This window comes from Pan troglodytes, chromosome 18 (genome assembly GCF_028858775.2).
Source record: "Pan troglodytes isolate AG18354 chromosome 18, NHGRI_mPanTro3-v2.0_pri, whole genome shotgun sequence".
In the NCBI taxonomy this organism is placed as follows: Eukaryota; Metazoa; Chordata; class Mammalia; order Primates; family Hominidae; genus Pan; species Pan troglodytes.
In genome coordinates this window covers 7,689,072-7,712,990 of record NC_072416.2, presented here as the reverse complement: position 1 = coordinate 7,712,990, position 23,919 = coordinate 7,689,072, and the positions used below count along the sequence as shown (strand labels likewise).

Genomic DNA, 23,919 nt, shown 5'->3' with positions numbered 1-23,919 from the left:
GTCCCTTGAGCCTAGGAGCTCGAGACTGCAGTGAACTATGACCACATCACTGCACTCCAGCCTGGGCAACAGAGTGAGACCCTGTCTCTTAAAAATAAAATAATAAAATAAAACAAGTGTTGTTGTGAACATAAACTACTCATGAATTTCAAAGACTTAGTATGAGAAAAATAAAAATAAATCATTTCTATATTGATTACAGATGTAATTATAATATTTTAAATAATTGGGTCAAATAAACTAGATCATTAAAATTAACTTCCCCTGCTTATTGCTGCTTTCTTAGATGTGGCTACTAGGAAATTTTGAAATGCACACATGGCTCATCTTTGTAGCTCCAATTCTATTTCAATTGGACGGTGCCCCTTTAAGGAAGTTTGCCTCAGTTCAAGGCAGATGTGCCCTCAAATGAGTTTGTTTCAAATTTATTTAAAACAAAGCCTGGGTGTGGTGGCTCCAGCCTGTAATCCCAGCACTTTGGGAGCCCAAAGAAGGTGGCTCGCTTGAGGCCAGGGGTTCAAGACCAGCCTGATCAACATAGTGAGACCCTGTCTCTATTTAAAAAAACTACAAAAATTAGGCAACATGGTGGCACATGCCGATTGTCCCAGCTATTCAGGAGGCTGAGGCAAGAGGATCTATTGAGCCCAGGAGGTCAAGGCTACAGTGAGCTGTGATCAAACCACTGCACTCCAGCCTGGGCAAGAGAATGAGACCCTATTTCAAAAAACAAAGAAAGAAAAAAAATTCGTTTTGCTTTCAGAGCTTTTGGATTTCTGGGTTGAATTGCAATTGCTAGATCAAAGATCTTGCCTGTGAGCCTGGAGAATCAGGGCTGAGAAGGACAGGGCAGGCACCCCTCTCCCCAGCATCCCGTGGACAGCAGGCTCTACGCCCAGGACTGGCCTAACCTCCGCTGCCTAACCGTCATCCCCCTGCAGCCACCCTTCCCAGAGTCCTTTGCCCAGGCCACCCCAGGCTTCTTGGCAGCCCTGCCGGGCCACTTGTCTTCATGTCTGCCAGGGGGAGGTGGGGAGGAGGTGGGAGGAGGGTGTGCAGAGGCAGTCTGGGCTTGGCCAGAGCTCAGGGTGCTGAGCGTGTGACCAGCTGTGAGCAGAGGCCAGCCATGGCCAGCCCGGGGCTGCTGCTCCTGCTCTTACTGACAGCACTGCCACCGCTGTGGTCCTCCTCACTGCCTGGGCTGGACACTGCTGAAAGTAAAGCCACCATTGCAGACCTGATCCTGTCTGCGCTGGACAGAGCCACCGTCTTCCTAGAACAGAGGCTGCCTGAAATCAACCTGGATGGCATGGTGGGGGTCCGAGTGCTGGAAGGTGAGTGAGCCCCAATTCCTCGGGCTGGACACTGGGAAGCTAGCTCTCAGCTTTGTCCCCTGCCCTGCTCTGTACGCCTGGGACCTGGCAGCCTCCTGGCCCCAGTATAGCCTGCCTCGGCTATAAGGAGAGAGGAGGCCAGGGGCTGGATCTTCCTGGCGGCTGTGGCCCAGCTAACTGCTACGCAATTTTTTAGAAGTAGGAAAGATTTAAAGGCAACATGGGAAGGGATTTGGGAATTATCTTTTTCTCAGAATGAAATGATCCATTTGACAGCCCCTCCTGACACGCCACGAACAAGGGGAGCAGGGAGAGTGCCCCGTTAACAGATATTTGTGGTAAGACCCCTCCCCTTGAATGAGGTGGCTGTGGACAAAACTGAGGACCCTCAAGATCGGGTTCCCACCCCACTTCCTCCACTTCCAGCCAAAGTCTCCTGAAGGTTCTGCAAAAACAGTCAAGTGTTTGTTTAGCTTTGAGAGCTATAAGATCCCCACGAAGGGGGATGGAGACAGGCCAAGGTAAACACACACATGCGCACATCATGCACACCCACACAAGCACACATGCACGCACACACACATGCACATCACACACACAAGCACGAATGCACGCATGGACACAAGCATATCACACACACACACAAGCACACAGGTGGCTCCGACGGGGCTGGGTGCTTCCTGGGGCGCATGTGATAGCAAAAGCTGTAGTTCACTAAGTATCTGCTCAATGTGGGCACAACCCAGGTGCATTGCATGGGGTACTTCAGTGCCCTCTCCCCATCATCCCTGAGGTTACACCCATTATTATTATCCTCTTTTAGCAAAGAAGGGAGGGGGTTCTCTTAATCATGACTGGGCAGCATTCACTGGGAAAGCGGCCCCACCTAACAGCCTCAGACCAGGGTCCCCCCTCCTTGGCAGCTGCAGTGAGCCCGGCTTCTCCACCCACGCCACATCCCACATCCACTGCCCCTTCTCCTCTCAATAATCTTGCTCCATAACAGATTCCCTAGGAATTCAGCGCTTAATACAACCACAACCGTGAACTGTGCCCAGAAGGGAGCAAAGGCAGTGCCAGTGCCTAGAACAGAGCTTCAGAACTGGACTGCCCAGGTTCAAATCCTGGATCTCCCCCAACTGGCTGCATGGCACTGAGTTACCTGCTCTCGTGGAGTTTTGGTTTCCTCATCCTTCAGCTGCAGCTGGTGGATGGGAGTATCACACGATCATGCACATGTATCTCATGAGATTGTGTGTCTATGTCATCTTACCAGTGGGGCTCAGTACTTTTCAGCCATTACTGTTTCCATCTATCAAAGCATTGAGCATCCTTGACTAGCAGCAACGGCTTCCTCACCTGTGTCTCTCTAAACAATGAGCTCCCAGTGGGCAGGGTCTACATCCCATTGCAGTGGTCCCCAACCTTTTTGACACCAAGGACTGGTTTTGTGGAAAGCAATTTTTCCATGGACTGAGGTGGAGGGGAAGGTTTCAGGACAATTCACGTGCATTAAATTTATTGTGCACTTTATTTTTTATTTATTATTATTATTATTATTATTATTTTATTATTTTGAGACGGAGTCTCGCTCTGTCGCCCAGGCTGCAGTGCAGTGGTGCCACCCTAGCTCACTGCAGCCTCCACCTCCGGGTTCAAGCGATTCTCCTGCTCAGCCTCCCAAATAGCTGGGACTACAGGCACCCACCACCACGCCCGGCTAATTTTTGTATTTTTGGTAGAGATGAGGTTTTACCATGTTGGCCAGGCTGGTCTTGAACTCCTGGCCTTAAGTAATCCACCTGCCTCGGCCTCGCAAAGTGCTGGGATTACAGGCGTGAGCCACCGTGCCCGGCCCACTTTCTGTTTATTGTTATTATGTTATAATATATAATTATACAACTCGCCACAATGTAGAATCAGTTGAAGCCCTGAGACTGTTTTCCTGCAAGTAGATAATCCCATCTGGGGGTGATAGGAGACGGTGTCAGATCATCGGGCATTAGATCCTCATAAGGTGTGTGCAGCCTAGATCCCTCGTATGTGCAGTTCACAACAGGGTTCACAATCCTGTGAGAATCAAATGCAGCCACTGATCTGACAGCAGGCGGAGCTCAGGCGGTGGTGACAGCGAATGATGGGGAGTGGCTGTAAATTACAGATGCAGCTTGGCTCGCTCACCCACCACTCACCTCCTGCTGTGCGGCCCCATTCCTAACAGGCCATAGACCAGTACTGGACTGGAGGCTGGGGACCCCTGTCCTATTGGACTCTGTAGACCCGGTGCAATCACAGGAGGAGACACTCTGACACACAGGGAGCCCCTCCCTGTCAGCACTCCCAAGCCTTTACTTCTTCCCTGCGGGTTTGCCCATGGAGGGGGCTGAGCAGAGGGGGCGTGCCAGAGCCGGTCGCCCTGGAGGACTACCTCAGCATCCTTCTTAACCTAGCCCATCCTCCCTAACAAGGTTCCTACCTGACTGCAGCTGCCCTACTTCATCCCTCGCCCTCTCAGCCCTGCGTGAATGCTCTCACTCGGATGTTCTCACTCACGTCTCCCCAATTTCTGGCCACCTCTGGATCTTCACCATTGTCTCCCACCCCAACAAAGCCACTGCTAGCCCACAGGGTACCTCTGTGGGAATTAGAAAAAGGCACTTCCTTCCTGAAGTCACTTGGCAGCCATCTGCTGGGAAATTGTCTTACTGCATATACAAACCCATGATCCAAATGTGTGTTGCCCTTGTGCAGTGTACAACCTGCTCAACTGTACACACTGGTTCTCTACCCTGCAACCTTTCTCTGGCCATCCAACAAGAAAGTATATGAGTCAAGGATTTGAGGATTTGAACCTCAAGTATCAAAGATTTGAACCCAGGCCCGCCTCCAGAAACCAAGCTCTCAGCCACCACCTTCTACTACTCTGACACCCATTCTCATTGCCCAGATCACCCCCATCCTGGCCTCATTTCCAGTCAGCTCAGTAAATCCTTCCCCTCTGAGTGCTGGAGTAGGCAGAGAGGCTCCCAGGAAGCATTAGACTTTGGGGCATTTTTTTTCCTGTTCCAAGGCAAAAAAAGGTCCCGATTCCAAATAGTAGAATGAATTAACTCTGCTCCCTTCCAGAGCAGCTAAAAAGTGTCCAGGAGAAGTGGGCCCAGGAGCCCCTGCTGCAGCCGCTGAGCCTGCGCATGGGGATGCTGGGGGAGAAGCTGGAGGCTGCCATCCAGAGATCCCTCCACTACCTCAAGCTGAGTGATCCCAAGTACCTAAGAGGTGAGCACACGCAGGGTGTCCCATTCCCTCAGGAATAGCGCCTCTGGGGATATTGACTGAAATAACCCAGCGTGGGCTCTCCTGGGGCAAGGCTGGGCTGGGACAGTCCGTAACCAACTTGGACCTGTCTGCTGAGCAAGCCACAGACGAGCCCTGGGGACGTGCGGTCATCCTTGACTTCAGACTCTGACGGGTTCTCCTACCCACACAGAGGTGTGCAGAGGAGGCAGGGTGTCTTCTCTCAAGCATTCAGCGCACGCACAAGCTGGAGGTCCTGGTCCTAGACCAGAGCGGAGGGGCTGGGCTGTCCCAGAGGGGAGAGTGTCCAAAAGGCAATTCAACCCTTTGCACAGCAAACAGTAGTGTCCCATGTCACCAAATTATTTTAATCCACTTCATTAAATATCAGTAGAAATTCCTGAAGTTGTCCACACACTATTTTTCAAAACAGTGGGGTTTATCTTTCTCATGCCTTATGACCACTGAGAGTCTCTCTCTCCTCACCAGCCCCGAGTGACCCTGCAAAAGGTCCCATCTAATAAGTTTGGCTGAGTTGTTCCTGGATGGCAAGGGCGGGGCACAAATAACCAGTCCATCATGCTGCTCCAACCCTGTCCCCTCTGCTCCCCACTCCCATCAGATGCATGGGGGTGAGTGGGGAGGTAGTCAGGCCATGCTTCATGCTCACATGGCAGTCCAGCCGCAGGGACCATAGCCCAAGCTGACCTTTCCAATACTAAGGTCCCCCACCCTCTCCCAGGCCTGGTCCCTAACACTGTCCCCACCTATGTCATCTTAAAGATGCCTATGACTGGGCATCTGTTTAGTTAAGAGCTCCACTTTCTCACCAAACCAAAAGGTCTACCAATATCACCTCCCCACTAATGCCACCTCCCCACTTGTTTTTTTGGGGGGGTTTCTTTTTTTTTTTTTTTTTTTGAGACAGAGTCTCACCCTGTCGCCCAGGCTGGAGTGCAGTGGCGCGATCTCAGCTCACTGCAACCTCTGCATCCTGGGTTCAAGTGATTCTCCTGCTTTAGCCTCTCTCAAGTAGCTGGGACTACAGGCATGCGCCACTACGCCCGGCTAATTCTTTTTTTTTTTTTTTTTTTTTTGAGATGGGGTCTCGCTCTGTCACCCAGGCTGGAGTGCAGTGGTGCAATCTCGGCTCACTGAAAGCTCTGTCTCCCGGGTTCATGCTATTCTCCTGCCTCAGCCTCCTGAGTAGCTGGGACTACAGGCACCTGCCACCATACCCAGCTAATTTTTTGTATTTTTAGTAGAGATGTGATTTCACTATATTAGCCAGACTGGTCTTGAACTCCTGACCTCAAGTGATTTCGCCCGCCTTGGCCTCCCAAAGTGCCGGGATTATAGGCGTGAGCCACCGCTCTTGGCCCTGCCTCTTAAAAAAAAAAAAAAAATGCTGATCATAGCTCACTGCATTCTCCAACTTCTAGACTCAAGCAACCTTCCTGCCTCAGCTGGGACTACAGGTGCACACCACCACACCTGGCTACTTTTTTTATTTTTGTGGAGACAGAGTCTTGCTATGTTGCCTAGTCTGGTCTTGAACTTTGGGCCTCAAGCGATCTTCCTTCCTTAGCCTCCCCAAGTGCTGGGATGACAGGCGTGAGCCCTGCACCTGGGAAACTAAACCTTTTATTTATCTGGGGTTTCCATGGGATGCAGTGGGTTTAGTCAAATCCCATCCCATCACTGTTCCTATTGATTAGGGGGAAAAAATGGTTTTATAAGCAAAAGGAGCTTTCTTGAGTGTTTCAAACCCAATCTGGGACCAGGGGACAGGGCTTAGAGCCCTGAGCTGCACCTGCCAGTGGGCAGGGCTGCAGGAGGAGGTGGGGACACCAGGGTGGCCCACTGCTCCTGGGTCACCCCCACACCCCACCCCATCTATCTGTCCTCTCTGCCAGAGTTCCAGCTGACCCTCCAGCCCGGGTTTTGGAAGCTCCCACATGCCTGGATCCACACTGATGCCTCCTTGGTGTACCCCACGTTCGAGCCCCAGGACTCATTCTCAGAGGAGAGAAGTGACGCGTGCCTGGTGCAGCTGCTGGGAACCGGGTGGGCCCTGCACTTGCCCTATTTGCTGGAAACCCAAACGCACTAGTTCTCAGCTGGTCCTGTCCTGCTCCTCCTTCTCCAAGCCCTAGGGCTGAAGCCAGGGGTTTGTGCAGACACAGGTGCAGCTCCCTGTAGCTGCCGGGCACTGCCCTCTCCTACTCCAGCAGGGTCCCCCTTGCTCCAGCCGCCCGCTGGCCTCCCAGGCCACAGCAGGCCTTCCAGCAGCCACGGCTGAACACACCACCTCCAGGCCCCAGGACGAATCCCCAATTCCTCTCCGCAGTTCCAAGTCTCCAGGCCCCTAGAGGCCTCTTTTCAGACTCTCCAAGGCTTCCTCCCACTTCAAAGACTTTGCTCCCCCCACCCCACCCACTCCACCCCCGGGGCCTCAGGAAGTCTGCCCATCCTCCAGGGCTGGCGCCAGCATCCTACCTCCAAACCCCATCCTATCTCTGACCCCAGCACATAGCAAACCTCCTATGAGGGCCTCTCCTGGCACCTCTTACAGCCACAGATGCAATTTACATTTGTATTATGAGCCTGTCCCCATCGCCAGTGAGGATGCAGCTCCAGGAAGGCAGGACTGAGCCTAGTTGGGCTCCTCATTTTATCCTGGTGTTTGGTGGGCTTGGAGCAAGGCCCCAGGGCAGTCCTGGGTGCAGGGCCCATGGGCAAAGTGGGCAGCCGGTGCCCAGGCCGCATCCTGTCAGCATCCTTCAGAGCAGTGCTTGGGCCAGGACACAGCTGGACTCACGGAGGGGCTGGGCCCCAGCCAAGGACCCCTGCTTTTTAAAAATTTTTATTTATTTTTATTTTTTTGAGACAGTCTCACTCTGTCCCCCAGGCTGGAGTGCAGTGGTGTGTTCTTTCTCGGCTCACTGCAAGATCCTCCTACCAGGTTCAAGTGATTCTCGTGCCTCAGCCTCCTGAGTAGCTGGGATTACAGATGTGCGCCACCATGCCCGGCTAATTTTTGTATTTGTGTGTGTATTTTTAATTTTTATTTTATTTTTATTTATTTATTTATTTTGAGATGGAGTCTCGCTCTGTCTCCCAGGCTGGAGTGCAGTGATGCGATCTCAACTCACTGCAACCTCTGCCTCCCGGATTCAAGTGATTCTCAAGTGATTCTCCGGCCTCAGCCTCCCCGGTAGCTGGGATTACAGGCACGTGCCACCACACCCAGCTAATTTTTGTATTTTTTGTAGAGACAGGGTTTCACCATGTTGGCCAGGCTGTTCTCGAACTCCTGACCTCAGGCGACTTGTCTGCCTCAGCCTCCCAAAGTGCTAGAATTATAGGTGTAAGCCACAGCGCCTGGCTAGTGCAGGAGGAATAAGCATGTTGGGCCCAGATTCCAAGTGGTCTGGGTTCAAGTACCCACTGTTCAGGGCTGGAAAAGATGTGATTTGGCCCATGGAGCAATAGGAAGTTTCAGCCTTGGTGGCTTCCTCAACCCCAGAATAGCTCTAGCGTCATCTTTCCTGGGCTAGGGCAGCCAGATTTAGCAAATCAAGATGCAGGACTGCTGTATTGTCTCTGTCAACCCCCATGCCCAGCTGGGTGTCTGGAATCTACTGGGAGTTCCAACTACAACTAGGGGGCTGGGAAGACGCAGGGCGGAGTCAGCGCTCCATCCTCAATAGCTTGGAACCACTTTCCCCCAGGACAGACAGCAGCGAGCCCTGCGGCCTCTCAGACCTCTGCAGGAGCCTCATGACCAAGCCCGGCTGCTCAGGCTACTGCCTGTCCCACCAACTGCTCTTCTTCCTCTGGGCCAGAATGGTGAGTGCCCAGGGAGCCCCCGCTGTGCCAGGGGAAGGGGAAGGAAAAAGGATAAGGGGCAGCCGGACATGGTGGCTCATGCCTGTAATCCAAGCACTTTGGGAGGCCAAGGCAGGCAGATCACTTGAGGCCAGGAGCTCAAAACCAGCTGGGCCAACATGGTGAAACCCATTCTCTACTAAAAATACAAAAAAAAAATTAGCTGGACGTGGTGGCGTGCACCTGTAATCCCAGCTACAAGAGGAGGCTGAGGCAGGAGAATCGCTGGAACCCGGGAGGCGGAGGTTGCAGTGAGCAAGATTGCGCCACTGCACTCCAGCCCAGGCAATGGAGTAAGACTCTGCCTCAAAAAAAAAGAAAAAAGAAATAAATGAAAAGGGGCTCATGGCAGTGTAGTTTTGTCTGCTACACACCAGGAAAATAAGCAGAGCTTTGGATTTCTACTTGGGACCTCAGGAGGGAGAAGTAGGGCCCCTATCATACTCCTGCTGTGTAATTGAGCCGATTTGGGATCTGGCATTTGGGATTCTGTTAGGCCAGTGAAACAGATAGCTTTGCCTGCTGAACTGGACTGTAGGGCATCAGAAAAACACAATGAGAGAGAGAAAGAGAGAATAAAAGAGAATCATCAGAAAGAACTCTGTAAACAAAAACAAATGAATGAGGCCGGGCACGGTGGCTCACACCTGTAATCCTAGCACTTTGGGAGGCTGAGGTGGGTGGATCACTTGAGATCAGGAGTTCGAGACCAGCCTGGCCAACATGGTAAAACCCCGTCTCTACTAAAAATACAAAAATTAGTCGGGCATGGTGGCATGCACCTGTAATTCCAGCTACTCAGGAGGCTGAGGCAGGAGAATCGCTTGAATCAGGGAGGCAGAGGGTGTAGTGAGCTGAGATCATGCTACTACATTATATATGCCACTATATATATATATGCCGCTCTCTATATATATACATATAAAAAAAGAAAAATATATATATAGTGGCATATATATATATACACACACACCAGTATATATATTTCTTTTCTTTATATATATACCACCATACACACCACTATATATATATGCCACTATATATATACCACTATATATATACCACTATATGAATACCACTATATATACACCACTATATATACCACTATATATATACCATTATATATACCACTATATATATATCACTATATATATACCACTATATATATACCACTATATATACCACTATATATATACACCACTATATATACACCACTATATATACACCACTATATATACACCACTATATATATACCACTATATATACCACTATATATACATCACTATATATATACCACTATATATACCACTATATATATACCACTATATATACCACTATATATAACACTATATATATACCACTATATATACCTATATATACCACTATATATACCACTATATATACTATATATACCACTATATATACATCACTATATATATACCACTATATATATACCACTATATATACACCACTATATATATACCACTATATATATACACCACTATATATATACCACTATATATACCTATATATACCACTATATATATACCACTATATATACCTATATATACCACTATATATACACCACTATATATATACCACTATATATATACCACTATATATACACACCACTATATATACCACTATATATACCACTATATATACCACTATATATACCACTATATATACACCACTATATACATACCACTATATATACCACTATATATATACCACTATATATACCACTATATATATACACCACTATATATATATATACACCACTATATATACACCACTATATATACACCACTATATATACCACTATATATATACACCACTATATATACACCACTATATATACACCACTATATATACACCACTATATATACACCACTATATATACACCACGATATATATACCACTATATATACACCACTATATATATACCACCATATATATACCACTATATATACACTATATATATACACCACTATATATATACCACTATATATATACACCACTATATACATACCACTATATATACACCACTATATATATACCACTATATATACACCACTATATATATACCACTATATATACCACTATATATACGCCACTATATATATACCACTATATATATACCACTATATATATACCACTATATATACCACTATATATATACCACTATATATATACCACTATATATATACACCACTATGTATATATATACCACTATATATATATATATATGTATATTTCTTTTCCTTCTTTTTTTTTTTTTTTTGAGATGGAGTCTCACTCTGCTGCCCAGGCTGGAGTGCAGTGGCACGATCTCAGCTCTCAGCTCACTGCAACCTCTGCCTCCCAGGTTTAAGCAATTCTCTGCCTCAGCCTCCCAAGTAGCTGGGATTACAGGCACGTGCCACCATGCCCAGCTAATTTTTGTATTTTTAGTAGAGATGGGGTTTCACCATGTTGGCCAGGCTGGTCTTGAATTCCGGACCTCGTGATCCACCCGCCTCGGCCTCCCAAAGTGCTGGGGTTAGAGGCATGAGCCACTGTGCCTGGCCATATATATTTCTTCATACAGAAAGGTAGGGTTCATTATCTTCATTCAAAAAAAAATGTGATTCAGTGTCCAGAAATCCTTAGCTGAGGAGACACTCTGTTTTTGTTCAACAGAATTTAAAAATTATTATTTCTCTGCAAGCTGTGACAGCCCAATATTTTTATAAATACAATAAAAACCATATTACAAGGGAATTATTTTGATCATTAGATTCAGCAGGTGGAAAGTAACTCTGACCACTGCTACAGAAGTGTCTAAAGCCTGCTGTCAACTCCTGTTCTTCTCTCCCAGTGTGGGGAGTGACCAGCCCGGTACTTGGCCCACACTTTGAGTAGCACTGAAGCTGCCCGCGGGTTCAGGCTCGTTGTACATTGCATTGCCCCCGCGATCGGTCACAGAGCACCTCCTAGTGGCCCAGGCATCACATTGGGCACTTCCCAGCTGTGTCATCCCCCCACATGAGAGCCCCTCTGGTGCCGTTTCTAGAGGCCTCACCCTTTCCTGATAAAAACTCTTGAGGCTCAGAAAGGTTACTTTAGCAAACCAAGTGGTTTGCTCCTAAGTGGCAGAGCTGGATCTCGAACCCAGCTCTCTCTGATGAAGGAGTCCCAGCAGGCTGGGGGTGTGCATGGGGAAGAAATCCTGCAAAAAGGAGAAAAAGACCTGCCCTAAACACAGCCCTAAACACAGCCCCTTGCAAGACCGTCTCAGAACTGCAAGACTTTCCCATAGCAGGGCGTGTGTCTGTCATCTGTACCACTGACTCCCTTGTCTTTGGGTGTTTGTCTCCCCAGAGGGGATGCACACAGGGACCATTCCAACAGAGCCAGGACTATATCAACCTCTTCTGCGCCAACATGATGGACTTGAACCGCAGAGCTGAGGCCATTGGATACGCCTACCCTACCCGGGACATCTTCATGGAAAACAGTATGGCCAGCATTCTGCCCCCGGGGCAAAGGAACAGGGTGTCCCCCCACCAACACACACACACACACACACACACACACACACACACACACACACACACACACGGAGTTGCCAGATTAAGCAAGTAAAAATACAGAGTGCTCAGTTAAATTTGAACTTCAGATAAGCAATGAATCCATTTTTAGTATAAGTTTATCCCAACTATTTCATGGGATATACTTACACTCAAAAATTATATTCATTGTTTATCGAAAACTCAAATGTAACTGGGCATCCTGTATTTTACCTGCCACTGTGTGACAGTTTCTTGCCCCCAAAGGCTGCCCCAGTGACGGAGCTCTACACAGATGGACCAGGTGACTGGCAGACAGACCCGCAAAGCCTTATGGATGAGGCAGACAGGGAGCACTTGGGAGGCTGCTAGCTGGCTGGGGTGTCCAAACTCCTCCACTGATCCTGACTTTGGAGCAGCCCTGATCAAGGCCCTCAGTGGGAGGCGGGACACAAGCGTGGGAGCCCCTAGTTGGTCGGGCAAAGGCTCAAGCTGCCTCCTTCCCGCCTCTGCATTGAACGCCCACCTCCTAAGCCTAACCCAGGCAGATGGAGGCAGGTGGCACCGTGGCAGCCCTGGGGAGTGGGAGGAGGTGGGCCTGGGGGGCAAGCCTGCAGAGAGCCCCCGTCTTTACTTCCAGTCATGTTCTGTGGAATGGGCGGCTTCTCCGACTTCTACAAGCTCCGGTGGCTGGAGGCCATTCTCAGCTGGCAGAAACAGCAGGAAGGATGCTTCGGGGAGCCTGGTGAGCTGCGCTGCTGCCCTGGCTAAGAGCGGGGACAGTGGGGGTGGGGGTGGCTCTGAGTTTCTAGGCCAGGTGTGGGAACAATGCATTGGTGTTAAGGTTGCCAAGGGATTTGTAACCTGCAGGTGCACACACACACAGACGTGTACACACAAGTAGAAACGGGCTCGGAGCCTTGGAAGCCAAAATGTGGCAAGACAGGAGGCCGTCTTATTAGAAGGTGTTGGCCCCCACAGCTGCATTAACAAGCCCATTTGTATTGTACTGTTTTTATGCTGACGATAAAGACAAACCCAAGACTGGGTGATTTATAAAGAAAAAGAGGTTCAATGGACTCACAGTTGCACACTGCTGGGGAGGCCTCACCATCACAGTGGAAGGCGAAAGGGACGTCTCACATAGTGGCAGACAAGAGAGAATGAGAAGCAAGCACAAAGGGAAACCCCTTATAAAACCATCAGATCTGTGAGACTTATTCATTACCGCGAGAACGGTATGGGGGAAATAGCCCCCATGATTCAATTACCTCCCACCAGGTCCCTCCCACAGCACATGGAAACTATGGGAGCTACAATTCAAGATGAGATTTGGGTGGGGACACAGCGAAACCACATCACCATTCATTCAGCAAGTACGTATTGAGCACCCACTAATGTACCAGACACCATCTAGGCTCTAGGGAAAACCAGAGGCCCGAGGAAAAGAAACATAAATCACCTAAACAAACCAAGAAGTGAAATAATTGCACGTTCTGATAAGAGCTATAAAGGAGACGACAGGGTGAGGAAGAAGAGAAGTCCAGGAAAGGCTCTCCAGGTGGGTGGCCGGGAACAACTACATGGGAGGAGGTGACGTAGCAGAGGGTGGAGAGGCAGAGGACTCAGTCACTTCCCAGCCGTGTGACAATGGACAGCTGGTCCCTTTGGAATAAGTCGCTTCACTCCTCTAAGCCTCAATTTCCCTGTCTGCAAATAAATGAGCATAGTAATCCCCACCTTCCTGAGCTGCAAGGAGAGTCAACGGAATACATTTGAAGCCGCATAGCCTGTGCCAGGTACACGGCAGCTCCCAGGAAATGCTAGTGTCCTCATTGGAAGCTTGGGATGCTCCAAGAAGCAAAAGCTTTTGAAATAAGATGGTGCATTTTTAAAAGAGTTTATACAATGAAGATTCTTAGGCCTCCAGATATATAGCTTCGGCGGGTTGGGGATGGGGCTGTGGAACTTGCATTTTTGGCTTTATTATTATTCTCAATAGACATGTAATAATTGTACATATTTACGGGGTACAGTGTGATATTTCCATACATGTATACAATATGTAATGGGCAGATGCATCACCTCAAACATCTGTCATTTCTTTGTGTTGGGAACATTCCAAATTCGCTCTTCTAGCTATTTGAAAATACACAATAGGCTACGCCTTACAATCCCACCACTTTGGGAGGCCAAGGCAGGCAGATGGCTTGAGCTCAGGAATTAGAAACCAGCCTGGCCAACATGGCAAAACTCCATCTATACCAAAAATATCAAAAACATTAGCCGGGTGTGGTGGCGCACACCTATGGTCCCAGCTACTTGGGAGACTGAGGTGGGAGAATCACTTGAGCCCAGCAGGAGGTCGAGGCTGCAGTGAGCCATGACTGCACCACTGCACTTCAGCCTGGGTGACAAAGCAAGACACTGTCTTTAAAAAAAAAAAAAAAAGCCACAAATTGTTGTTATTTGCAATCACCCTATAGTGCTATGGAACAGTACCACTTATTCCTCCTCCTGGCTGTACTAGTGCATCCCCTAACCAACCTCTGGTTATCTCCTCTCCCCCATCCCCCTCCCCACCTCTAGTAACCACTATTCAACACTCCACTTCTTTTTTTTTTTAGAGATGGAGTCTCGCTCTGTCACCCAGGCTGGAGTGCAGTGGCGCTATCTTGGCTCAATGCAACCGCCGCCTCCCAGGTTCAAGCGATTCCCCTGCCTCAGCCTCCCAAGTAGCTGGGACTACAGGTGCATGCCACCACGCCCAGCTAGTTTTTGTATTTTTAGTAGAGAGGGGGTTTCACCATGTTGGCCATGCTGGTCACGAACTCCTGACCTCAAGTAATCCACCCACCTTGGCCTCTCAAAGTGCTGGGATTACAGGCACCCTGCCTCAACACTCCACTTCCATGAGATCAACTTTTTTAGCTTCCACATACGAGGAAGGACATGCAACATTTATCTTTCCATGGCTGGCTTACTGCAATTAGTATAATGTCCTCCAAGTTCATCGATGTTGCTATGAATGAAAGAATTTGGTTATTTTTATGGTGAAATAGTACTTCATTGAGTCTGTGTACCACATTTTCTCTGTCCATTCATCTGCTGATAGACACTCAGGTTGCTGTATCTTGGCTACTGTGAATAGCGCTGTAATAAACATGGGGGTGCAGATGTCTCTTCAACATACCAATTTCCTTTCCTTTGGATAAATATCCAGTAGTGGGATTGCTGGATCATATGATAGTCCTATTTTTAGCTTTTTGAGAAATCTCCATACTGCTTTCCATAATGTCTGTACTAATTTACATTCCCATCAAGTGTGTGTAAGAGTTCCCCTTTCTCTACATCTTTGCCAGCATTTGTTATTTGTTGTCTTTTTTTTTTTCTTTCTTTCTTTCTTTTTAGACAGGGTCTCACTCTGTCACCCAGGCTGGAGTGTAGTGGTGCGATCTCGGCTCACTGCAACCTCTGCCTCCTGGGTTCAAGAGATTCTCCAGCCTCGGCTTCCTGAGTAGCTGAGACTACAGGTGGGAGCCACCAACACCCGGCTAATTTTTGTATTTTTTGTAGAGACAGAGTTTCGCCATGTTGCCCAAGCTGATCCAGAATCCCTGAGCTCAAAGTGATCCACCAGCCACGGCCTCCTAAAGTGCTGAGATTAGAGGCATGAGCCACTGCACTTGGCCATTTTTTGTCTTTTTGATAGTAGCCATTTTAACAAGTGTGAGATGCTATCTCATTGTGGTTTGATTTGCGTTTCTCTGATGATTAGGGATGGTGAGCATTTTTCATAGACCTGTTGGCCATTTGTATGCCTTCTTTTGAGAGATGTCTATGCAGCTCATTTGCCTTTTTTTTCTTTTTCTTTTTCTTTTTTTTTTTTTTTTTTTTGAGACAGTCTCGTTCTGTCACCCAGGATGGTGTGCCGTAGCACAATCTCGGCTCACTGCAACCTCCACCTCTCGGGTTCAAGCGATTCTCCTGCCTCAGCCTCCCGAGTAGCTGGGATTACAGACACCCACCACCACCATGCCCGGCTAATATTTGTATTTTCAGTAGAGACAGGGTTTCTCCATGTTGGCCAAGCTGGTCTTGAGCCCCTGGCCTCAAGTGATCTGCCTACCGCGACCTCCCAAAGTCCTGGGATTATAGGCGTCAGCCACCGCACCTGGCCATATTTTGTTTCCTATAGCCTTGAAGCATATTTTGAAGTCCAGTAATGTGATGCTTCCAGCTTTGTTCTTTTTCCTTAGGATTGCTTGGCTATTTGGGGTCTTTGGTGGGTCTATACAAATATTAGGATTTTTTTTTCTATTTCTGTGAAGAATGTCATTGGTATTTTGATTCAATCTGTAGATCACTTCGGTAGCATGGATATTTTTCACAATATTAATTCTTCCAATCCATAAACATGGGATGTCTTTTCATTTTTTGTGTGTTCTCTTCAATTTCTTTCATCAGTGTCTTTTACAGTTTTCCTTGTAGAGATCTTTCACCTCCTTGGTTAAATTTATTCCTGGGTATTTTGGTTTTAGCTCTTATAAATAGGATTACATTCTTGATTTCTTTTTCTGCTAGTTCATTGTAGGTGTATGAAATGCTACTGATTTTTTGTATGTTTATTCTGTATTCTGCAACTTTGTTGAATTCATTTATCAGTTCTAAGAGTTTTTTTGGTGGAGCTTTTAGGGTTTCCTATCAGATCATGTCATCTGCAAACAGGTACAATTTGACTTCCTCCTTTTTCATTTGGATGCCCTTTTTTGTTTCTCTTGCTTAATTGCTCTGGCTAAGACTTCTAGTATTATGTCAAATAAAAATGGTGAAAGTAGGCACTCTTGTGTTGTTCCAGTTCTTACAGGAAAAGCTTTCAACTTTTCCTCACTCAGTGTAATGTTGGCTGTGGGTCTGTCATATATGACCTTTATTATATTGAGGTACATTCCTTCTATACCTAACGTATTGAGAGATTTATCATGAAGGGATGTTAAATTTCATCACATGCATTTTCCTGCATCTATTAAGATGATTATATGATTTTTGTCTTTCATTCTATTGGTGTAATGTATCATATTTATTGATTTGCATATGTTGAACCATCCTTGCATCCCTCCAATAAAGTCCCCTTGTTCATGATGAATGATTTTTTTTAAATGCAAAACATTCATTACTTACTGGAAGTGGTCAAAGTAGGAAAGCCATGAATGGTTTTTAATGTGTTGCTGGGTTTGGTTTGCTAGTATTTTGTTAAGGATTTTTGCATCTAGGTTCATCAGGGAAATCGGCCTATAGTTTTTTTGTTGTTGCTTTGTCCTTGGCTGGTTTTAGTATTGGGGTAATGCTGAACTTGTAGAATGAGTTTGGAAAACTTTCCTCCTCTTCAATTTTCTGGATGAGACTGAAAAGAATTGGTATTTGTTCTTTAAATATTTGGTAAAATTCAGCAGTGAAGCTGTCAGGTCCCGGGCTTTTTGTTTTGGGGAGACTTTTTATTACACATTCAATCTCATTACTCATAATTGGTCTGTTCAGGTTTTCTATTTCTTCTTGGTTCAATTTCAGTATGTTGTATGTGTCCAGCAATTTATCCATTTCCACTAGGTTTTCTTTTCTTTTTTTTTTTGGAGATAGAGTCTTGCTCTGTCACCCAAGCTGGAGTGCAGTGGCGCAATCTCAGCTCACTGCAACCTCCACCTCCCGGGTTCAAGTGATTCTCCTGCCTCAGCCTCCCAAGTAGCTGGAATTACAGGCGCCCGCCACCATGCCTGGCTAATTTTTGTATTTTTAGTAAAGACTGGGTTTCATCATATTGACCAGGCTGGTCTCGAACTCCTGACCTCAAGTGATCTGCCCACCTTGGCCTCCCAAAGTGCTGGGATTACAGGCATGAGCCACCACACCCAGCACACTCCACTAGGTTTTCTAATTTGTTGTTTATAATAGTCTCCAATGATCCTTTGTATTTCTGTGGTATCAGCTGTAATAGTTCCTTTTTCTTTCTGATTTCATTTACTTGAGTCTTTTCTCTTTTTTTCTTAGTCTAGTTAATAATTTATCTGTTGATCTTTTTTAAAAACCAACTTTTTGTTTCACTGATCTTTCGTATTGTTTCTTTAGTCTCTTATTTATTTCTGCTCTGATCTTTACAATTTCTTTCCTTCTACTAATTTGGGGCTTGATTTGGTCTTGCTTTTCTAGTTCCTTGGGATGTATCATTAGTTCGTTATTTGAAATCTTTCTGCTTTTTTGATGTAGGTATTTATTGATGTAAATTTCCCTCTTAATACTGGTTTTGCTATATCCCATAGGTTTTGGCATATTGTGTTTCTATTTTCACTTGTGTTAAGAAATTTTTAAATGTTCATCTTAATTTCTTCATTTGCTCATTGGTCATTCAGGAACATGTTGTTTAATTTCCCTGTATTTGTACAATTTTGAAAGTTCCTCTTGTTATTGATTTCTAGTTTTATTCCATTGTGGTCAACAAGATACTTGCTATAATTTAAATTCTTTTAAATTTGCTGAGACTTGTTTTTTGGCCTAACATATGGTCTATTTTGGAGACTGTTCCATGTGCTGATGAGAAGAATATATATTCTGCAGCAGTTAGATGAAATGTTCTGTAAATGTCTGTTAGATTCATTTGGTCTTAAGTGCAGTTTAAATTCAGTGTTTCTTTGTTGAGTTTCTGTCTAGATGATCTGTCCAATGCTGAGAGCAAGGTGTTGATGTCTTCAGCTATTATTGTATTGGAGTCTATCTCTCCCTTTATATCTAATAACATTTGCTTTAGGGTTCTCCAGTGTTTAATACATATATTTTTTGAATTGTTATGTCCTCTTGCTAAATTCTTTCTTTTATCATTATATAATGACCTTCTTTGTCTCTTTTTACAGTTTTTGACTTAAAGTCTGTTTTATCTAAGTATAGCTACTCCTTCTTCCTTCTGGTTTCCATTTATGTGGAAGATCTTTTCTCACTCTTTCACTTTCATTCCATATGTGTCTTTACCAGTGAAGTGAGATTCTTGTAGGCAGCATATAGTTGGGTCATGTTTTTTCATTCATTCAGCCACTCTATATATCTTTTAAGTGGGGGAATGAATCAATTTGCATTCAAGGTTATTATTGCCTTGTGATGACTTACTCCTGTCATTTCATTAATTGTTTTCTGGTTATCTTCTATATCCTTTGATTTTTTTTTATTCCTTTCTTATTGTTATCACTGCTGTTTGGGCTTTTCTCTAGCGATAGTTTTGCTTCTTTTCTCTTTCTTCTTTCTGTTTCTCCTCTACCAGTAACTTTTATACTTTTTCATGTTTTCATGACAGTGATTATTGTCTTTTTCTTTTCAGATGTAGGATTCCCTTGAGCACTTCTTGTAAGGCCAGTCTAGTGGTAATGAATTCCCTCAGTTTTTTGCTTATCTTGGAGGGACTTCCATTTTTAACAGGCACCTCCAATGGTTCTGATGGTGGGTGTTTGGGGAGCCACAATTTGGAAAACCATCAGTAGATGACAAGTTTAGGCCATGCAAAAGGATCTGCAGACAGGTGCAGGTGGAAACTTCTGGAATAGCCTCAAGTTTCAAGAGAAGACCTAACTTCCTTGAAATGTTATGGGGGCAGGAGGTTTAGTGAGTAACATTTAAAAATTCACCTTGAGACCAGCTGCAGGGGCTCACACATATAATCCAGCACTTTGGGAGGCCAAGGCTGGAGGATCACTTGAGCTCAGGAGTTCAAGTCCAGCCTGGGCAACATAGCAAGACCCCATCTCTACCAAAAAAAAATTTTTTTTAAATAGCGGGACATGGTAGTCCATGCCTGTAGTCCCAGCTACTTGGTAGGCTGAGGCAGGAACGATTGTGTGAGCTTGGGAGTTCGAGGCTGTGGTGAGCTATGATTGTGTCACTGCACCCAGCCTGGCCAATAGAATGAGACCCTGTCTCTAAAATAAAAGAAAAGAAGTAAAAAGAAATTAAAATGTAAAAAATAAAAATCTCTCTTGAGAAGTTCAACTTTTGCTCTTCTCCCAGATGCTGAAGATGAAAAATTATCTAAAGCTATTCAATATCAGCAGCATTTTTCGAGGAGAGTGAAGAGGCGAGAAAAACAATTTTCAGGTAATGAAAATACCCAAGGGAGTTTCTTGACATGAAACTAAGATATCCTAGCAAAACAGAGGCCTGTGTTTATTCTCTGCTATGGAAGAAAAGCACTTGGCATCACCAAAGGGGCACTAATCAGAGGGCCTTCATGTTGAGAGGTGGAAGGGAGGCTGGGGGTCCCTGATGACCTCCTCTTAGAAAGTGGGGAGACAGCCTGGGCAACATAACAAAACCCTGTCTCTACTAAAAATACAAAACTTAGCTGGGCATGGTGGCACACGCCTGTAGTCCCAGTTACTCGGGAGGCTGAGGCATGAGATTTACTTGAACCCAGGAGGTGGAGGCTTCAGTGAGCTGAGATCGCACCACTGCACTCCGGCCCAGGTGACAGAGCAAGACCCTGTCTCAAAAAAAAAAAGAAAGAAAGTGGGGAGTCCAAGAGATACTGTCTTTTGTTAAAGGAGCATAAAAGAGAAGTTTCAGTTGTTAAAAATAGTAACAGTAACCCTTCTAAGTCAAGGTCTGGTCAGGAAAATAGAACCTGCGTCAGGAACTTCAACACAGGGAATTTACTAGAGGAAACTCATCTCAGAGGTGTTGTAAGAGCTGAAAACGGAAAAGGTGGAAAAACCCAGAGATTTTACTGTTGCAGGAAACCACTACCCTCCCTAGAGCTGGAGAATGGCAGGAGGAGGCGGTGTTAACAGAGCCTGCAGGGGCTGAACAAGGGGGAGACAGAGAGAGGAAGGGAGAAATATTCTGGCTTCTCCCCTCATTCCACCTGCACCTCCTGTTGGTTGAAACCAGTAGGCAAGACATCCTGCGAAATGTAGTTTGGAGGGGTCTGTGTGCTGGAGTTTGGAATAAGGAAAGGCAGAGAAGGGACCCGAAAGCCAATGAATGGGCAAGTGACCAGAACAGTTTTGCTGGCCACACAGCCCCCAGAGCTGCTCCAGTTTACACCTGTTGTCTTGGGGCCATTATGAATAGTGCCCTCTTTCCTCCAAAGTGTCCTGGTTGTGACAATAAACTGTATGGTCAGTTGGCCAATGTAAAGAAAGTGAGAACAGGATATAAGTATATTGGGAAGGGAAGAAAGGCAAGAAATAACGTAGAAGAAAGGGAAGGAGGGGGACACAGGAAGGGAGGAACCAAGAAGAAAGAGAGGACTTTGATTTCAATTTTTCATTAATAAAAAATAAATAGGCCAGGCACAGTGGCTCACGCCTGTAATCCTAGCACTTTGGGAGGCTAAGGAGGGTGGATCACCTGAGGTCAGAAGTTTGAGACCAGCCTGGCCAACATGGTGAAACCCCATCTCTACTAAAAATGCAAAAATTAGCCAGGCGTGGTGGCGCATGCCTGTAGTCCCAGCTACCTGGAAGGCTGAGACAGGAGATCTGCTTGAACCCAGGAGACGGAGGTTGCAGTGAGCTGAGATTGTGCCACTGCACGGCAGCCTGGGTGACAGAGTGAGACTCTGTCTCAAAAATAATTATAATAAAATAAAATAAAGTAAAAAATAAATAACTGCAGGCAAAAACAGGAAGGGATATGGGATAGCCAGCTCACAGAGTGGATGTCCAACATACTTGGGTATATGATTCCAGTAACTAAACATCTCTCCATCAACCCCACTGTGGCCTCATCATCCACCTATAGGTGGACAGGAGAGAGGAGTGAAAGCAGAAATCCAGTGAGTCAGTTTCGTAGCTGCCACCAAAAGTCACGCAGGAGAAGGGAGAGAAGTTCCCAGGAGACTTCCAGAGGTCCTGCCCTAGCTAGGCCTTTATGACACAGAGGGGCTGGGGCTGCCTATGGCTAGGGTGGTAGGGGCCTGCTGTGTACTACCCGGTCAGCTGCCTGTCCCTAGAGCCCAACACGAGGACTGTCCTAGGGACTGGAGCGGAAGCCACAGAAATTCCAGAGCCCAAGGCCTTTCCTGGGACACCTCCAGGTTGACCAGCAGCCTAGAAAACTGCCCAGGAGGGGTGTGCTGATTGTTGCATTTATGACACAAGCCCACAGAGCAGGAGGCAGCTGGTGTAGAGATTAGGAGCACAGGGTTTGAGGTCAGGTTGTGTGGGTTCGAGTCCCGCTTCTGCCTCTAACTTGCTGCAAAAGTCACACAACCTCTCTGAGCCTCATTTTCCTCATCTGTAAAATGGGCACCAAACTGTTGGGGGCTAACAACTGATCATCGTGCAAAGCCCTCCCCATTGTATTTGGCATACAGTAGGCCACTGAGAGGCATAAACTGCCAGGGTTAGTCATTCGGCACCTTGAAATCTGCATTCTCCCTCCCTTCAACGGACCTGGCTGGGGTCCCCTCCCCTTCCCAAAGTCTCTGGGTAGGGAGGAAAGAATTCCTGGCTCCCTTCCACAAGCAGACAGATTGTGAGACTAGAGGTGTGCAGCCCACTCTGAGCTCAAAGAACTAACTACATCTAAGGGTTATTATCTCAGGCAAGTGCTCAGGCCTGAGACTCTGACTCCATGAGCCATGAGGTCACATGGGACCAGGCAGACCAGAGGCAACTAAGAGGAAGGCCATTGGGGTCAGGAAATGAGCTGTGGAGTCACCAGGGCCAGGGGCTCTGCTCGGCTACCCGAGCCTCAGTTTCCCCATCTCAGAAGGTCTTATACAGGACCTGGGACAGGACTCCGGTGCGTGTGGTTTTTTGAGGTAGGTAAGTCAGGGAAGCAGGCTAAGCCAGGCAGGAGCTGGACAGGATGTGGCCTCAGGCCAGATACCCCCGCAGGGGTGGGAGGGGAATGCCTTGGAGCATAAATTGCACCAGAGTCATCCCCCTGGGACAAGGTGGCCAGGCTTTTGTATCCCTGTATTGGTAAGTTATTTTGGAGGGACATACCTCCCAGAGGAAGGAGCCCTTAGCAGCTGGCGGAAGAGCACCCGGCCCAGCAAAAGGGGCCTAAGGGAGCACCGAAGCACCCACTCAGTGTCTTGCAAGTTGCCTGGAATGACACCTGAAAAGCACTTTTTTTTTTTTTGAGACAGATTCTCGCTCTGTTGCTCAGGCTGGAGTACAGTGGCGCGATCTCGGCTCACTGCAACCTTTGCCTCCTGGGTTCAAGCAATTCTCTTGCCTCATCCTCCCGAGTAGCTGGGACTACAGGAGCATGCCACCATACTTGGTTAATTTTTATATTTTTTTAGTAGAGACAGGGTTTCATCATGTTGCTCACGCTGGTCTCGAACTCCTGATCTCAAGTGATCCGCCCACCTCAGGCTCCCAAAGTGTGGGATTATAGGTGTGAGCCACCGCGTCTGGCTGAAAAGCACTTTCAATGGGACTGTGTTGAATAAAGGGCCAAGGTTCTTGCCACCCAGCACTCATGGGGGCTCTCTCCCCTAGATGGCTGCTCCTCCCACAACACAGCCACAGCAGTGGCAGCCCTGGGTGGCTTCCTGTACATCCTGGCAGAATACCCCCCAGCAAACAGAGAGCCACACCCATCCACACCGCCACCACCAAGCAGCCGCTGAGACAGATGGTTCCACGCCTGCTACCTGGAGGAGGAACAGACCCCTTTAGTCCTCATCCCTTACATCCTGGAGGGCACGGATCACATCCTGGGAAGAAGGCATCTGGAGGATAAGCAAAGCCACCCCGACACCCCATCTTGGAAGCCCTGAGTAGGCAGGGCCAGGGTAGGTGGGGGCCGGGAGGGACCCAGGTGTGAACGGATGAATAAAATTCAACTGCAACTGA

At 46.9% G+C, this 23,919-nt stretch overlaps 2 protein-coding genes across 5 annotated transcripts in view; one reads left to right on the top strand and one right to left on the bottom strand.

Annotated features, from left to right (window-relative positions):
* The window catches only part of ALG1 (ALG1 chitobiosyldiphosphodolichol beta-mannosyltransferase), a 52,482-nt gene that overhangs the window by 18,343 nt on the left and 10,220 nt on the right, over positions 1-23,919 (bottom strand). The gene's annotated exons all lie outside the window — the stretch shown is intronic.
* C16H16orf89 (chromosome 16 C16orf89 homolog) lies at positions 643-23,919 on the top strand. 4 transcript variants are annotated; one of them, XM_054668146.2, is made up of 9 exons: positions 1,052-1,334; positions 4,461-4,610; positions 6,545-6,695; positions 8,363-8,480; positions 11,883-12,018; positions 12,711-12,815; positions 13,352-13,446; positions 20,114-20,200; positions 23,563-23,650. In XM_054668146.2, exons 1-8 carry the CDS (start codon positions 1,127-1,129, stop codon positions 20,174-20,176), a joined length of 1,026 nt encoding a protein of 341 aa, XP_054524121.1. In that variant the 5' UTR covers positions 1,052-1,126; the 3' UTR covers positions 20,177-20,200; positions 23,563-23,650. The 4 variants fall into 4 exon arrangements, with proteins under 4 accessions (XP_001170427.1, XP_001170404.4, XP_054524121.1 ...); XM_001170427.6 differs by lacking the exon at positions 13,352-13,446 and having other exon boundaries at positions 643-1,334; positions 23,563-23,919; XM_001170404.7 differs by lacking the exons at positions 13,352-13,446; positions 23,563-23,650 and adding an exon at positions 23,205-23,525 and having other exon boundaries at positions 643-1,334.

Coding starts and splice junctions, on each gene's coding strand:
- C16H16orf89 (XM_001170404.7), top strand. CDS start 1,013: ATGTCTGCCAGGGGGAGGTGGGGAGGAGGTGGGAGGAGGGTGTGCAGA. Junction 4,611..6,544: donor TGATCCCAAGTACCTAAGAG/GTGAGCACACGC, acceptor CCTCTCTGCCAG/AGTTCCAGCTGACCCTCCAG. Junction 12,019..12,710: donor GGACATCTTCATGGAAAACA/GTATGGCCAGCA, acceptor CTTTACTTCCAG/TCATGTTCTGTGGAATGGGC.